Source organism: Labeo rohita, chromosome 24 (assembly GCF_022985175.1).
Source record: "Labeo rohita strain BAU-BD-2019 chromosome 24, IGBB_LRoh.1.0, whole genome shotgun sequence".
In the NCBI taxonomy this organism is placed as follows: Eukaryota; Metazoa; Chordata; class Actinopteri; order Cypriniformes; family Cyprinidae; genus Labeo; species Labeo rohita.
This window is the reverse complement of record NC_066892.1, coordinates 22,941,829-22,959,703: the sequence shown is the minus strand read 5'-3', so window position 1 is coordinate 22,959,703 and position 17,875 is coordinate 22,941,829. Positions and strand designations below refer to the sequence as shown.

General features: G+C 36.6%; 1 protein-coding gene across 8 annotated transcripts in view; it reads left to right on the top strand.

Annotated features, from left to right (window-relative positions):
* kmt2ca (lysine (K)-specific methyltransferase 2Ca) overlaps positions 1–17,875 on the top strand; it is a 145,111-nt gene that overhangs the window by 83,743 nt on the left and 43,493 nt on the right. For 7 of the 8 annotated variants that reach the window (XR_007825635.1, XM_051098097.1, XM_051098103.1 and 4 more), the window contains exons 15-22: positions 2,023–2,142; positions 6,469–6,585; positions 9,997–10,101; positions 10,353–10,457; positions 14,139–14,320; positions 16,355–16,519; positions 16,733–16,842; positions 17,376–17,453. Coding sequence is in view for 7 of the 8 variants with exons in the window: in XM_051098097.1 (XP_050954054.1) it covers positions 2,023–2,142; positions 6,469–6,585; positions 9,997–10,101; positions 10,353–10,457; positions 14,139–14,320; positions 16,355–16,519; positions 16,733–16,842; positions 17,376–17,453 (982 nt within the window). In the remaining variant the exon portion in view is untranslated. The remainder of the gene's footprint in view (positions 1–2,022; positions 2,143–6,468; positions 6,586–9,996; positions 10,102–10,352; positions 10,458–14,138; positions 14,321–16,354; positions 16,520–16,732; positions 16,843–17,375; positions 17,454–17,875) is intronic. The other variant, XM_051098100.1, reaches the window with a different exon arrangement.

Here is a 17,875-nt window from a genome sequence, read left to right as displayed (position 1 = left end):
CTCAATGTCAGCAAAACCAAACAAAATTATTCACAGGCAGAGAGCATTTCAGATTAGCTAAAATAATAAAAACTAATTTAGTATGTCAGGACATGTGTTTCAATTATATCTGTCAGATATTCTGTAGTTTTTCAGATAGCTAGCTATATTGATAATTTAATAAAACATGCTATTGTGTTTGGATATACTTTTTTGTTGTTTTTAACATGGCGTGTAAAATCAAATGACTAGAAGAGTATATATGTGTGTGTATATATGTTAGTTTCTATGTCTCTGGTCGCTTTTCTCTCTGGAGTATGCGCCATCTGGGCACAGTGTAATTTGAAGGGTGGGCAGCTGTCATTGGCTCCAACTGAGATTTCCGGTTTGGTGTGTATAAGTGCGTTCATGAGTATGTGCACGCCCCTGTGTTATCGTGTGTGCGTTTGAGAGAGAGAGAGATTTTGTTTTGTTGTGCAAATGAGCTTCTAGCACTTTATCGTTTTCTTGAAGTAACTCCCGCTGACTCTCTTCAGAGACGATCAGGCATGCTTTTTGCTCTGAATTTTGTATAAGTTTCGGAATCCTATAAGGATTAGCTTGAGTTTTCTTTTGGAAATATGTATCACTTGGCTGAAAGAGATTTCATATTGCCACATATGTCTTGTTAAAGTGTCTCTTGGGTGCCTACCCAATAAGCTAAAAGTGTTCACCTCTCCATTTATTTTACATTTGTACCATGTTTATCCATTTTGAAAAGCCCCAGGGCTGGAAATTCTGTACAAAGACATGCTTCTTCCTCAACACACTCTTACCAAACTAACATTGCATGGTTGTCAATAAGCAATTTAAGGCATCCCCAATATCAACACCATGAATATGTCTCATTCTCATTACTTAGATTTTATTATTATTATTATTATTATTATTATTATTTATTTGCTTGTTTTTTGATGTCTTTATTCACAGGCATGTTGGCATGATATTTATTTCACAGTTGCCTCCCTCCTCTCACTCTTTAACTTATCATTCAGGAGAGCTATTCTTTTCTTCTTTCTTTCTTTCTTTCTTTCTTTTTAATCTGTGATAACAGTTCTTGGGTTTTGTGCCTAAGGAATGGTAATTTGTTTCATTAAGTACTTTTGTTTTATTAGGAAGTAATGTTCTGAGTTCAATACAGGTTACGCTCAATCCACATCAAGAATTTGTTAATGATGATATATTATTATAATAATGTTAGTAAAATTTTTTTTTTTTTTTTCTCCAATATAATGGGACAATATTATTGTGTGTGGTAAATGACAGCATATTACACTGTTGTCTGGAGATGTTAAGTTGTATTGGAGCTCAGACATTCATTTAAAAGAGTGGTTTGGGACAAAACGATACATGACGGGGGAAAAAAGAAACCAATCCGCAGCTGTTATTTATTATTTATAATTTAGAAATAATTTTCATTTTGTAAAACAAAAAAGGCCTTGCGGTGATTGTGTTATGCATTGTAATTATACTGACTAACCCTCATTAGCTTGTTAAACAGGCTAAATGCTCCCCATGACGCTTTGTGCTTTATGAAATTCTCAGTTTATCTCAAAGAGCTGCTTGTTGTCATGCTGACTCGATCACGCTCGTTTAGTACAAACAAATAAACAAGGTTGTTTCCATGGAGGCGTAATGCCTCTTTATACGAGCATCCTCGTGTTTTTTTTTTTTTTTTTTTTTTTTCTGTTTGTAAGGGATTTTCGCAGACTTCTCTACAAATTGAAACTCGCTTAAAGCAAATACTCACAATTGCTTTTCTTAGGACAGAAAAAAAGATAATTGCATAATGTCACTGTCATGTTTTAGGAATTTGTCCCAAACTTAATATCTCACTGTACTGGCTTGATATGATGCATTTGTGTAGAAGTGTTGCATTCATGACATGCTATGTTCTTGTTGCTGGCTTTCACATTTATGTTGCTGCATTTTGTCGCCCCTCATCTTCCCCTCATCACCAATATGCCCTCCCCCCTCCGTCTCTTCTCCGCCGCTTTACCTCAGGGTGCATGGAGTAACCGTAGCGCAATGAGCTCGCCCTCCTGGTCTCCAGAGCGCTTGGACGCCTGGGACAGCCCTAAGACCAGGCCGATGCACGGGCTGCCCATCTGGACCATGAGATTGGTAAATGAAGGGGAGGGTGTTGAAGGGTTTGGGCCCTGCAGGGGGCTGAGCTTTTAAGGTGGGTGTGGGTGGGAGCATCAGCTGGTTTAGTCTAGAAAGTAAGCTCAAAAATGGTACACGAATTATGAGTGAACACACATGAGTACGTAGTATATGTTAAATGACTCTGTGGTTGTTGCTCAAAAATGTACGTTTGTTATAACTGTAGTATTCAGGCCTTAATTTTATAATACATCAGGTTCACAAACACATTCATTTTTAATGGCAAATTGATTTAGAAGTTAATTTAGTGGTCATTCAGCAGTAGAAACGGCCACTAGAACCAGGGTTTAAAATTGGGCTGGAGCCATCGGGGGCTGAGCCTCTTCACTCTAGGGTTTGAAATTAACGCTTCATTAACGCCAGACAAGTAACCTGATTAAAACATCAATATCAGTAAGCAAGTACAATAATATTAGGTTGCTTACATTTTAGGCGCAGTATTGCAGACTGCTTTTGTTCTATTTCAGCAGTGAAAATAATTCCAAAAACACAACAGAACCACAGCACATCTCACATCAACCAGCTGATTCATTGCTGAATGATTCATTGTTTTGAACAAATCGGTTGAGTCAAAGTTTCATTAGCCTTGCATGAACATCTGATGAATCAGCTGTTTGAACGAGTCGTTTAAACGAATGAATGACTCAATGACTCACTCATTAGACACTCACTTGCTGTAACCTACTGGTGTTTTAATTAAGCCCCCCCCCCCCATCATTTCTTATTTGTGTATTCAAAAAAATATTTAAAACAATCTCATAAAATTATTTAATGCAGTTGTATTTTATTCAGTTTTAATGGTTTAATTTAATAATGTATAGATAACAACAATCATATTATTGCAATTGAATTTAGAGATCAAATGTAAGAATTTAAGTATTAATGAGGTTAGGGAGAAAATGCCCTCTATAAAGGTAAAAATGCTCTTGGATGGTAAATATAAAAAAAAAAAAATGCAGATTTATATGCCACAGCTGATAGAAATCTGATGAAAATATTGCTTCAGAATAAATAATATTTGTCTCATCGTATTAAAAAAATCGTAATATACAGTGTACAGCATAACTGAGTACACCCCCTCTAAAACGTAACAAATTCTCAATTACTCTTTACTTAGAAGACTTGTTAGGGTTCCTTAGAGATGTAATGTTCCAACAAGCCTGCTTGATCAGTTACCAAAGAAGAATGTCAAAATTATTCAGCAAAATAAGATTTTCTTATCAAAGTGATAAAATGTTGTGTTGCAAAAATGAGTACACCCTTCTGAAAGTTACTAAATAAAGCTTAAAAAAAAAAAAGTGTATAGGTTTACGGCTATTTTTGATTAACAGGTAAGTATATTGAACCAAAACTTAAAAAAAAAAAATAAAAAAAAAATCCTGACAATTAAAATATATAGCCCACTGAATCATACTCAGACTTAATGCTGGCAGCAATGGAACCACTTGGGAAAGAACTGCCAGGTGACTTATTACTTAGTATAAAAGAAGACAATGGTACAAGTGGAATACTAAATCATTGTTTTAAGTGTTAAAATATAGCAGAAGTAGCACTGACATTAAAACACAATGGACAAGACTCCTGAAATAATCAGGTCTTCACTTTAAGTTTTCATTTAGTGATTAGTGAATTTTTGCTAGAAAAAGAGCAGGAGAAATAAGTATCTCAGAGCCGCCAAAAGCTATGAAAAGAGTGACACTTTATTTTACAGAGTATGAAGCAGCCTGCAGAAGTGACATGCATGGTTGTTGTCACCACTAGAATTACCTACTGTAGCCAAAGCACAATAAACTCATTTTACCTTTTGCAAGGCCCATATTTACAAAATATAGACTTCTGGAAATCCATACTTTGGTGTCAAGAGACCAAGTCAATCATTTTGGATCCAAAAGCATCCAAAATGTTCTGGTGTTGCTAGAGGAGGAGTACAGTGAGAAGTGCCTGGTACCCACAGTGGCGTTTAGTGGTAGTTAAGCTCTTACAGAGGGATGTATAAGTGTTGAAGGTGTGAGGGAGTTGGACTTTATCAGTGCTGTCATGAATTCACGCACCACTGTGTGATGGAATACAAAAACTTGAACCAGAAGATGCTACCCTCTTTTCATTCTCTGCATTATTGGGCATTTTTTCAGCATGACAATGAAGGTGTTCATTTTCAAAAGGTGAAAATCATTCAGTGGACATGTATTTCACTCAGTCTTAACGCTCTTGAGCAGCTGTGGGGGATTCTGTAGAGACTAGCTGAGAAAAACTCCCCATTAAAGACCAGGGCATTTAAGGAGGTCGTCCTCCAGGAGTTAAACAGGACAGATGTGAAAATTTGTCATGAACTCTACACTCAGTGCCAAGAAGGGTCAGAGCAGTATACTTGAAGTTCTGGAATTATGCTTAAAATACTAGAATATTATACATTTGTTGAAGTAAATCTAGGGTGTACTAATTTCTGCAATTCTTAGTTTGAACAAAATTGGCTAGTCTACTTATCTTACAGAAAATATTGGCATATATTTTGTTGTTTTTAATGCTGTCTTACATAGTGCTCATGGCGTGAGATTCTAAAAAACTGCAAAAATGGCAACATAATAGGCAAAAGCTTTCATCTGATCAATATTATAAATTAGGGATGTATTGAAAGAGGGTTGTAATAATCAGGCACTGTAATATCAGTGCCTGTTACTCAAAAAAATTGTCAGGTTTCATGTCATAATCATATGCTGACATAAACAAGGCTGTATGACCTAAACAAGTGTACCTAGTAATATGATAATATTTAATCCCCTCCTGATTCACTGAAGTCATGATAGATAAATGCAAGCCTTATCCCTCATTATTAATTACTGAATATTCAGTTTAATTCTGTAATGCATGACATTGCAAAGGGCAATGTTTTGATTTACTGTTTTATGTTGTTATCTATTGCACATTTTCATGTTCACATTGTACATTAATATAATAAATATTTCACATGCTAGCATGTTCATATAACAAACCCTGTCTACAAATGCATGTGCATGAGACACTACAGTTGCATCCTTCCCCTTGCAGCAGTATCTCATCAGAATTGCTGTTCTTCTCTGTGGCTGCACTCGAGCAGATTTAGAGGAGTGCTTTCCTTAACCCTCGTCTATTTTTTCCCTCTCCATAATTCATTTCTGCACAAATTAGACTCAGACTGTAAAGGCGACGGAGTGCGCCAGGCTTCCTTAGGCAATCTCTCTAAATGAAGTTGACGTCTCCTGTCTGAGTAGTGCTGCTTGGCTACAGTGAGGTAATTACCTGGGAGGAAGTGGGAATTGGGCCAGAGCTTCAGCCTCGATGCAAACGCAACGTGACACCTTCAGAAGCAGGGCGAGTTGGCAGAAGCCTGGCCTGAAATGTGATCTGTAAGTCAGTGTAGTGTTCAGGGAGTTGGACTGAACCTCAGAGGGTCAGGTCTTGAGATGGATGGATGAGTTTGTATCACAAACACAGATGCAACGGGTTTGGTGCTTCCAAAAAGTTTTCCACCGTGTCAAGCTAGGTTATAGGTGGATTCGGGTAATTATTTCTCCTAAAACTGCAAAAGCATTTTCAGTGAAATCAGTCAAGCAATAGTACCATTTTCTATTAGAGAACAATATGTGCTGATTTTTATGTGAGCTTGGTGATATAGCAAATTTCAGTGCAGTTAATACATTTTTTTATTCTTTTCTTCTTTTTTTTTCAAAATTCTTTAATGTTCGAGAGTAGCTGTTATTTTTAAATGCTGGTGTGCTGTTAATAATTTCACCATTATAATTCAGAGAATAAATCTAGTTGAAAACAATCCACATATGACTTGTGATATGAGTAATTGAACATTAATATTAAATACTTTAATATAAAATACTTTTACAACTTCATTTCAAGGGAAGGGTGATACTGTTTTTTTCCTCCTTCAATGAACATTTCTGAGTGATGATACAAAACTTAAATCAGTGTTTGAAAAGTACATTTAAAAAATTTTACAAGTAGATCAAACTTAGCAACTCTTTTACCATAATTAGTGAGGTTTACATCTGCTATGCCATTATAATACATTAAGCAGACACAAAACTTGCCTACTGTCACAGTCTGTAGAAAACTTAATGGCCAGATATAAAGCACATTAAAGTCATTATATATATATTCCCATGGTGATTTATTTTATATCACCAACAAAACAATATTTGTTATATCATTTAGTACTATATATTCACAATTTTCCCAAAGTGTGCCTTCAGAGAAATGAAATAATATCCTTTCTCCCTGTCTTTTGTCTGCTAGGGTCGTGGATCTGGCTTTCCCGGAAGACGGCGACCCAGGGGAGCTAACCTGTCTGGGAGAGGTGGCAGGGGACGCTCTAGGCTAAAGACGGAGAGCAGCCCTGTGGTGACCCCTGGGGTATGAAGCCCCCACCTCTACAAGCATAAATAAAATAGCACTCAGATGTGCTTAATGCTCACATTAAAGCCTGAGAAATGCACTCACACTCAGTAGAGCTTCAGCAGCAGTTCTTGGCCCAAATGGCCTTTTCAAAATAGCAAATGCTGACATTTTCCCCAACACGAACGACTTGTGATGGGAGAGATTGAGCCAGCATGTACTTGGCTGCCAATATGATAAAATAGGCAATTTTGTACTCAGCAGCCGTCCTGTAGTTTACACACACACAATGAACATGTCATCTTAAGTTTGTCAGCCAGTCTCATTACAGTCCAAAACCACACTAAATTGTCAAATAAAAGCCTGTTCACACTGAGTGTGAATTTTCAACATGACAAGCCTTTAAATTTAAACTATCTATTTCTGTGAAGCACATTACACCAGCTAAATAAAGCAACGTTACTTTCCCTTCATCTATAAAGTTAAATACATTTTGCATTTTTTTTTCATGTAGATGATTTGTAAAGGATATTGTGCATCCAGCTGGTTGCTATCACAGAATAGCCCGACAGACTTGGCAGCTTGACATGGAGGGCTTTATTTTACATGCCCTCAATCTAAATAATTAGACACAAAATACTGATTTTGAGTTGAAATATTTGAACACAAAGCTTTCGTGAAGAAAGCAGTTGCTAGCAAGTTGCAAGACGGCATTTTGTAACATGAAGAATTACGGCGATAGAAGACATTGATTTAAGATGAAACTATTTTAAAATCTTACCAGTTTGGTAATTATCTTACAATTTGTTACAATTGTCGCAAAGCGTCAGCAGCTGCATTTGTATGAAACAAGAGAGCGAGTCTGCAATACTAGGATGACATGATTAAATGATTGTACACAGAATATTTATTTAATATTTTATTAGCCAACCAAACGCAAAGCTTCCACAAAGAAAAAATGTTCTTAGCAAGCGAATATTGCCGACTGCAGTTACCTGAATGGGCCTGTGTTATTAGTTTTTACCTGTTATCGGGGAATAACATACCTCGGAATGACCAGTGACTGACCAGTCAGAATCGATTATTCCATGTAGCCATGTAATAATAACAGGTAATGAATAATAATATGATATAAATACAGCATTCACACTGCACATGTAACAAATATGAACCCTGCATTGCAGAACCAGCACTTGCAAGCAAACCCTATTTGTGATGCGATCTAGGAAAACCCAACACATGGTGAAATTTGACCTTTTTTAGGTTTTGATACCATATGAAAGCTGGGTTCAGCCCTTTCCAAAACTGTTTTAATTTTGTCTATAGCTTAAACGTAACAAAAATTATGGCTATCTGAAGTTGGCTGATAGCTAAGATTTTCAGCAGTGGAATTTTGAGAAAAACAGGTTTAGAGTAAGATGGGTTTTACTTTCACTTCACAGGTTTAACGAGAGCTGTCTGTCAAGTCAGGACCGCTCTACGGAATCATTACATAAACAACGGAAAGAAGATATTAGTCTGTTTATCATGGGCATAGTCTTTTTGATCACCCCTTGTATGTTTAGATAGCACAAATACTATACCTTGTAGTTTACATTTAGAAAAGTGAGCGCAGCGCAACTGTTCATGTACTGTGCATATAACAAACTGTCATTGGACTCCTGCTCTTTAGTAACTTCATCATCTGATCCTTCATCTCTGGATGTGAAATAGTCCATTATAGCATGATTTAGGGCACTGACATCACCAAGATTGAGCAGATTGAGACAAGTAAGATTGTTTAAGTGAGCAGCTACTTCAGACTGCGTTGTTGCACTCCGCCATCTCACGATATTAAATAAATAAATAAATAATTACCTTTACGTGCCATAGTTTACACAGGACTGGCAGGGAATGTGCATTGATATACCTTTATTAAATATGTTATGTGGTTTATTTTGATAGGTTAACTTTTTGTGGTGTTCAGAGAAAGCACCTCCGCAGTGCAACAGTCATTTCTGCTTGCTGCAATAAATTGCTATTTTTCTGTACTAAAAGTCAATTTTGCCAACATATTTTCAGAGACAATAGACAAGGTGTTACAGAATAATAATTTAACGAAAACCAAATTTTGACAAAAAAATTAACATTCAGCCTATTTTTCGAATTTCCTGAAAACGTTCCAGTGTGACATCCGACAGGTTTTCCCATATCGCATCACATTTTTAAAGGTGCATTGCAAGCTTATTCACCAAAAAATTAAATATTCATCAATTACTTACCCTCATGTTGTTCCAAACCCATAACACTTATTCATCTTCAAAACACAAATATATATATATATATATATATATATGTATGTATGTGTGTGTGTGTGTGTGTGTGTGTATGTGTGTGTGTGTGTATGTATATATATATATATATATATATATATATATATATATATATATATATATATGTGTGTGTGTGTGTATATGTATATATATATATATATATATGTGTGTGTGTGTGTGTGTGTGTATATGTGTGTGTGTGTGTGTGTGTGTGTGTGTGTGTGTGTGTGTGTGTGTGTGTGTGTGTTTAAACCTGAGAGATGTTTGTCAGTTTTCACTAAATCTTTAAAGCTTTGTAAAAGTAATCCAACTGAATTAAAACATTCATCAACACACATACATGGAACACATCAAATGTGACCCTGGACCACAAAACTGGTAATAAATTGTATATTACTAATTATCAATTAAGTATTGATATATTTACAGTAGGAAATTTACAAAATATCTTCATAGAACATGATCTTTACTTAATATCCTAAAGTTTTTTGGCAAAAAAGAAAAATCAGTGTATTGTTGGCTGTTGCTACAAATATACCTGTGCTACTTATGACTGGTTTTGTGGTCCAGGGTCACAAATATGGTCAAATTGGAGCTCATCCGTACTTGCTTGATGTATGAGAACCAGTGAGGTTTGTTCTTGCTTGTTATGCAAGCATGTATGAGTTCCTGCAAGAAGCAAAGAGGTTTGTACTCACACTTTAAGCAAATACATTTTAACTTCCATTTACCATATTTAAAGTGTTCTGTGTATAATGTTGATCATTTGTTTATGTGTCGAAAGAAATATCTTTTAAAAAAAAAAAAAAAAGAATATTTTGAAAATGAACAAAAGTCTTATGGTTTTGGACATTATGATAAGTAATTGATGACAGAATTTTCCTGGGCCCAGTGTATGCATTGGTTTGGGTATACAAACTTTACTTCTGTAATAGCCTAACGGCAATTGGTAAGAACAAACAAATGTTTTCCGTGGATGTTTCAATTCCGTTCTGTAATTACATTGAAAAATTTCCAGAAACAACTGTGATGACATTAGACAGAGTGTAGCAATACGTTAGAAACAGCAGGATGTGATCTGAGCAAATGTAAACCGATGTCATGTGCTCTGTTACAGGTGAGCTTAATGGATGCTCCCTATGTGGTAAAAGAAGAGGAGGAGAACTCCATGCACAACACTGTAGTCCTGTTCTCCACTTCTGACTCCTTCACACTTAAACAAGTAAGTACATGAATTAACTTAAGCCAAAAGGAAGCATTTTTGCAGTCGGGGGGTGCTCGCTTAGTGGTTTTGTGTTGTATTTTTTTTTACATGCAGTAGTATTTGTGCACATATCAACATCAACGTGCACTAAGGCAGCACCATAGTTAAGTTCGTAAAACCTGTGAAACAGGACACATTGTCCTGCTCTTAAAATATGGGTGTGGGATTTAACCTTACGAGTGGATGTCTGATCTCTCTTGTTTCTCCAGGACATGTGTGTAGTGTGTGGGAGCTTCGGTCAGGGTGCTGAGGGCAGACTGCTCGCCTGCTCCCAATGCGGCCAGTGCTACCACCCTTTCTGCGTCAATATTAAGGTAAGACCCCCCCCTATCAATCACAGCTGACCCCGTTCACCAGCACTGAGATGTAATGGTGTGAATTATGAGCTGCTTTTATCTAGTGAACGTTAATGGTGTATGAGATAAGTGTGACAGGTCAGTGTGTGAGAGGACCTGGATGAAAGCAGCCCGAGGGTAATGAGTAAAATGTTAAGAGGATTATGAAGCACACTATAAAGACCGTGTCTTATGTTGATAGACTAAAGCAGAGATCTTTATCACGTAAAGACAGCAGTGACAGAGGAATACATCAGGGTGCTTTCGGTATCTCTCAGTGCTTTGAGATATGCCAAGTAGAGAAACTTCCTGATCTTCATTTAATATAAGAGGCCCAGATGGATTCTACTTTTTATTTTTTCTGCCCACGTCCCCCGTGCAGATTCTGAAATCTGCTGAGATTAATGTGGAGTTCTACACACAGAGAATCAGTGTGGGCCTGATTAAGAACAATTAAAGTAATAAACCTCAAGTGGCGGTGAAAAGTGATTGTTGGTCGTGGAGAGTGGCTTATTAAGTGTCTAAAATGGCAGCACCAGCAATATGATAAAAACGCAAGTGTTCTATAAATGTATTATTAATAATAACCACAGTAATATAGTTTTGTGTATCCTGACATTTAATCATTTAGTCTTATTTACCCCTGCAAACTCCATCAATAGTTTAACTACCCCTTCATTAAAACCAAACCAAAATGTGTTCTTAAATCTCATATTATACTTAATTTCCTTAAAAAAGTACTAAATGTGCTAGAGCTTTCCTACCAAAAAAAGTAATGAGATTAAATGATTACTTACTTTTTTTTTTTTTTAATCACAATTTTCTTTTTTTCTTTTTTTACCCCCTGGAATCTGCTTAAGTGCCACCTGAGGGAACATGTAACCCTTGTTGGGAATCCATAATGTAGTTCATTAGCTTATCTGCAAGCTGTTTAAGGTTGCCAAGCAACATACATTCCTTCTTTTTGTTGCAGCTTAGTACATATAGAATTTAGCTGATGCATATTCACAAGTGTGCATTTATCAGCTATTTTACAGCAGCTTCAGACATGGTTGGTCCCATCAGAAAGTAGAGCTTGGAAACAAATGTGCACAACCTAAATGCATGTATGCGTGGTTATGTGTTTCTTTCTTTCGTTCTTTTTTTTTTTTTTTTAATTCAGTATCCAACAGCCAAATGTCATGGCCAGGTGTCATGCATTCTGATATGTAAGCCCAGCACCTGTGAAGGAGCTGTGTGCCTCCTATTCAATCATCCATTGGTCTGTGTAAGCAGCTGACTATTAACAATCACAGCTGCTTAAGATAATTGCTCTTATCCCAGAACAAGGACATTTATTTCAAGATAATTGATGAAAGTTCTGGTATTAACTAACCGTCATGTTGTTTTAAACCCATTTGATTTTCTTTTTCCATTTAATGCAATAGGTAAAATGCTGCTTTTTTCCAAACAAATAAAAGTGGATGAAGACTTGTGAAAAGTGACAAAGAAAGCATGATAAAAATGCTAGTGTGCTATATTTCTAGTCTTGTAAAGCCATATGGTAAACAGACTGGAATTCTAAGTCATTAAACGTCATTGGTTCTTTTAGGGTTTGAATGAGATTTGAGAGCTGCAGCAGAGAAGAACTCCAGACAACCAACACTTTGAGCTTCAACAAATTTGTAAAGACTTTATAAAAGCAGTCTATATGAATTTAATGGCTTATTCAGTTTTCTGAACAGACATGATTGCTTTATGAGAATAATGATAATTTTGTCAGGCATTTGTCAATGCGCATACATGGAGCGCATAAAAAATGGTGGACACCAGCTCATCCCTAAAAACGTCACTGGTTCTCATGTGCAGTTGAGCTTCTGTTTACCATATTTGATGTGCTCTATGTATGTGCATTGATCAAAGTTCATAAAAAGCCTAAATAAATGTGTTTATCATATAAAGTAATTGTGTCCCTTCATATGGATTATTTTGAAGCTCCAAGTTTTGGTTTTGTTGACTTTTAATGGAAACACAGAAATCTCTCAAATTGTTAATTTTTGAGTGAACTAACCCTATAATGAGGGCTGGGATTGATGAGTTATTGACTACTTTATTGTGTTCTTTTGGAGTTTGACTGCCACTGGTCACTAAAGTTGAGGTCAAAAGTTTACATCCCCCTTTCAGAATCATTAAACATGGTAATTATTTTACCAAAATAAGAGGGATCATACAAAATGCATGTGAGTGTTTATTTAGTTCTGAGCTGAATAAGATTTCACATAAAAGATGTTTACATATAGTCCACAACGGATGGACTATAATAGATGAATTTATAAAAATGGCCCTGTTCAAAAGTTTACATCCCCTTTATTCTTAATACAGTGTTCTTATCTGAATGACCCACAGTTGTGTTTGTTTGTTTATATTTAGTGATAGTTGTTTATTGTCCTGAACAGTTAAACTGCCTGCTGTTCTTCAGAAAAATCCTTCAGGTCCCATAAATTCTTTGGTTTTCCACCATTTTTGTGTATTTGAACCCTTTCCAACAAAAACTGTAAGATTTTGAGATTCGTCTTTTCACACTCATATGCAACAACTAACGTTCAAACGCTCACTGATGCAAAATAAAAAAAAATGTCTATTCTGTTCAAAAGTTTTCACCCCCTGACTCTTAATGCACGGTTTTTCCTTCTGGAGCATCAGTGAATGTTTGAACCTTCTGTAACAGATGCATATGAGTCCCTCGGTTGTCCTCAGTGTAAAAAGTTGGATCTCAAAATCATACAGTCATTTTTGGAAAGGGTTCAAATACACAAAAATGCTGGAAAACCAAAGAATTTGTGGGACCTGAAGGAACAGTTTAACTGTTCAGGACAAACATGGAACTCATAAAAAACTATCAAAAACCCCAGCTGCGGTTTCTTCAGGTAAGAACACCGTAGTAAGGACCAAGGGGATGTAAACTTTTGAACGGGGTCATTTTTATAAAGTCAACTATGATTTTCTCTTGTGGACTATATGTAAACATCTTTTATGTGAAATATCTTATTCAAGTCAGTACTACATAAACAATAACATGCATTTTGTATGATCCCTCATATTTTGGTAAAATAATTACAATTTTGAATGATTCAGAAAGGGGGATGTAAACTTTTGACCTCAACTGTATGTATAAAAAAGCATGGCGTGAACATATCAGTTTTGCCTCATGAAGCACTAAAAGAGTCATATTGTGTGGAATGATGTGGGAGAGTAAATTACGGCTATTTTAATTTTTATTTGAACTATTCTGTTATCACGCTTTATGTTCAAATAGGGTTATCAGATTGTCATGTCAAGCATTTCTGGAAAATTTCCTTCATTGATATGCATCAAATGGCCCCTTTCCCCAGGGGGGTACAAACCCAAAAGTGCTAGTGAACAGCAGGCAGACTGGACACATTTGTTAGTAGAGGATGATGTGGTTAGATTGATTTATCAGCACCCACATAAATTGATCTGTAAATGCCAGCAAATCCTTACTGACAAATACCTCTGACTCCAGAGACACCTTACGGCTGTGTTCTTTGTGTTTCTTATATCCATCCAGATTATAGCCTGCTAAATATATAACCCTCCATTGCCCTTTAGACTAGTGCTTGACCTGTATCCTCTGACCTCAGGTGTGTGTGTCTGTTTTAGATCACAAGAGTGGTATTGAGTAAAGGCTGGCGCTGTCTGGAGTGCACAGTGTGTGAGGCATGTGGGCAGGCCAGTGACCCCGGGCGCTTGCTGCTCTGTGATGACTGTGACATTAGCTACCACACATACTGTCTGGACCCACCACTGCAGAATGTACCCAAAGGCAGCTGGAAGTGCAAGTGGTATGTACGCACACACACAAACAGAAGTCTTCGCTAAAATTAGATGCAGCTTTGGACCACAGCCCAGTTGGATACTTTCATAGTTCTGTCTTCATCTTTGTCATTATTTTTTGAACCATCAAGATTATTTTCAAGCCCATGGTAAATGCATAGATTGACACATTGTTTTTCTTGCATGCATTGTAACTGAATGTGACCTGTCAATATGAGGGTTGATGAGTGGGATTTGTGTATGGAGCTGCAATAGCTTCAAAATTAACATTTTCAAAATATGATTCACAAATGCTTTGATTCAAGAACATTGAAAAATAAAATAAAAAAACACTAATTGTCAATTGTCAATTGATGGTAGCGAACACTCTTAAAATTAGCACATAAAAATCTATAGCGTTCCACAAACACATAGTGATTTTTAAATGCAGATCTAACAGTTGTTTTGCATGTGTGCATCCTACTTTGCAAAATAAATTATTAGTCTGTAAATTGCTTTTTGGCAGTGAAGGCAATGAATGTTGTTATAAATGCAAATTAGCTTTCGCATTTGTGAGTCGTATTAAGTAAATATATTCATTTTAAAGGAGAAGTTCACTTCCAGAACAAAATTGTACAGATAATTTACTCAACACCTTGTCATCCAAGATGTTCATGTCTTTCTTTCTTCAGTCAATAAGAAATTATTTTTCTTGAGGGAAAACATTCTCAATATAGTGGACTTCAGTGGTGCCCCCAAGTTTGAACTTCCAAAATGCAGTTTAAATGCAGCATCAGATGGCTCTAAACGATCTCAGTCAAAGATAATAGGTCTTTAGCGAAACAATTGGTTATTTTCCTAACAAATTAACAGTTTATATACTTTTTAACCTCAAATGCTCGTCTATTCTCTGCGAAGTGCATGAGTGGTCTGTGTAATCTGGGTCAATACAGTTAGGATATGTTGAAAAACTCCCATCTCATATAAAAGTATAGAAATTGTCGATCTCTAGATAAGACCCTTCTTCCTTGTTCGGGATAATTTAGAGCCATTTAAAGCTGCATTTAAACTACATTTTGGAAGTTCAAACTTGGGGGCACCATTGACATCCACTATAAAGTGGAAAATAATTTATGAAATTATAAAGAAACATAATTTCTTATCGACTGAAGAAACAAAGACATGAACATCTTGGATGACAAAAGGGGTGAGTAAAATATCTGTGAATTTTTGTTCTAAAAGTGAGCTACTTCCTTAGGATTGTTTTAGCTCAATATTTGAGAGCTACAGTTGATGGGAACATTTTCCATAAATAATGAGCTGAATTTTGGACTGTTTCTCATAGAAAGCTGTAATGTGCTTCAGAACACTTGTAATATAATGCATTAGTCAGATGGACTTATTTGTGAGGAAAATACTTAATTGTCCTAAAAAATTTCATAACATCATTATGCAAAAACTTAAGTGTCCTAATGATTCCCTTTAGTTTCTTTATTCAAAATATAGTCTTGATCTCGGGGTGAAATATAACCTGGACATTTTCTTAACAGGTGCTATGGTTTCACCTCTATGACATTCTCTCCCAATTTTTGTATTTAAATCTCACTTCCACTCTCAATGCTGTAGCATTATCTCTTTGTTAGCTTCATATCTCTCATTCCATCCCTCTCTCTCATTTTTCTCTCTCTTTCTCTAACCATCTAATAGTCTCTTGATCTTCAGCAGCTGTTTTTAAACAAGATCGAAAGGGATTTCCTACATATTTGCTGTAATGTCACATGTAATCCTCACTTAAACAGAGCTGGGTTTGCACGGCATTGTGGCGCATTCATTCAGAGCTTTACATGGATTGGAGCCATTTAAATATTTATTTTTAAGGCAGCGCAGTCAATGCTAAGCCATGTGCAAACAAGAGGTGTGTCCATTCACAGAAAGGCCACAAATTGAGTGTAAAAGAATGGATTTAGACATTTATGATTAAAAGTGTGTGTGTGTCTGGGGTGATGTGCATTTGCACACTCATGTATTTTATATTGGTGTGTAACTGCGTTGTTCTCCATCAGGTGTGTATTGTGTACTCAGTGTGGAGCCACGTCACCTGGCCTGCGCTGTGAGTGGCAGAATAACTACACGCAATGCGGTCCATGTGCGAGTCTCACTGTGTGTCCCGTATGCGCGCACAGCTACAGAGAGGAAGAGCTCATTCTACAGTGCCGGCAGTGTGACAGGTGGGTGGCACTCCATCATGCCAAATGCCATAACGGCAGAATAAAAGAGTATCCTGGGAAATGGCTCAGCGGTAGATTAGTACTTGAATAAACGCAGGTGTTGATGGGGGAAATATTCTTCATGTTAAGCATGTGATATTTGCTTGCTTTGTGACTTATTCTTAATGGCTGACTGGTTGTGAATGTGGTCTAATCATGACGTTTGGTCTGCAGGTGGGTTCATGCCTCATGCCAGGGTCTGAACTCTGATGAAGAGGTAGAGAGTGCAGCAGATGAGGGCTTTGACTGCTCTCTATGTAGAATGCAAACCATGCCCACGCCTGGTAAGAGCCACAAACTTCTGGAATTTTCACATTTTCAAAAATCACATTTAATCAGCAAGCGTTAGTGGTTTGGATTGGGTTTGTAAATTGATTTCATGCCTCGTTCTGTTTGTTCAAACTACAAAGAACTAAACAGATTTGAACTGGATATGCCAAAAAATCAGATTTTTGCTGCATGGCTGAACAAAAACGCCTTAATCATAACCTCAGGTGAATACGCTTCAGGAATTATCTCTCGTTGATTCCTGTATGATGTGCGTGTTGATGCCCGATTTTTCTGTAACAGATGGACACTAGAGTGTTTTGGTCAATGAAACTTTGTTCCAGCAAAACGTGGTTCATTAAAAAAAGCAGATGGGCTGAATTTTAAATCAAGCTGCAACCTGTTCATGTGAATTAAGCAGCAGTTAATGTAATCTGCCTTTAATGGCTCCAGACTGTCCCCTTATCAATAAATAACTAAACAAATGACTGAATATGCAGTGTTAACCTGAAATAAGTCAAGGTTCCCTCTTGCTTATGTGTTATTACAGGTGGCACAGTGGCAAAGCTCATGGATATCAGTGAGCCTCCTGTAGTGGCACAGTTTTTTACAAAAGTCAAGGAAAATGGTATTTATAAATACTTTTTTTTTATATTTAACTTTGCTTCAACAGTTTTGCTGTCACAGTTATGTTGCTTAAAGGAGGAGTTCACTTCTAGAACAAAAATTTACAGATAATTTACTCACCCCTTTGTCATCCAAGATGTCTTTCTTTCTTCAGTTGATAAGAAATTATGGTTCTTGAGGGGAAAAAAAACAGGAATTATCTCCGTATAATGGACTTCAATGGTGCCCCCAAGTTTGAACTTCCAGTATACAGTTTAAATGCAACTTCAGATGGCTCTAAACAGTCCCAGCCGAGGAAGAAGGGTCCTTATCCATTCTCTAAGTCTGCGTGAACTTTTCGGTTTTTTTTTTTTGTTTGTTTGTTTTTCCGGTTCAATACGGTCAAGACAGTTAGGGTATTTCGAAAAACTCCCATCTTGTTTT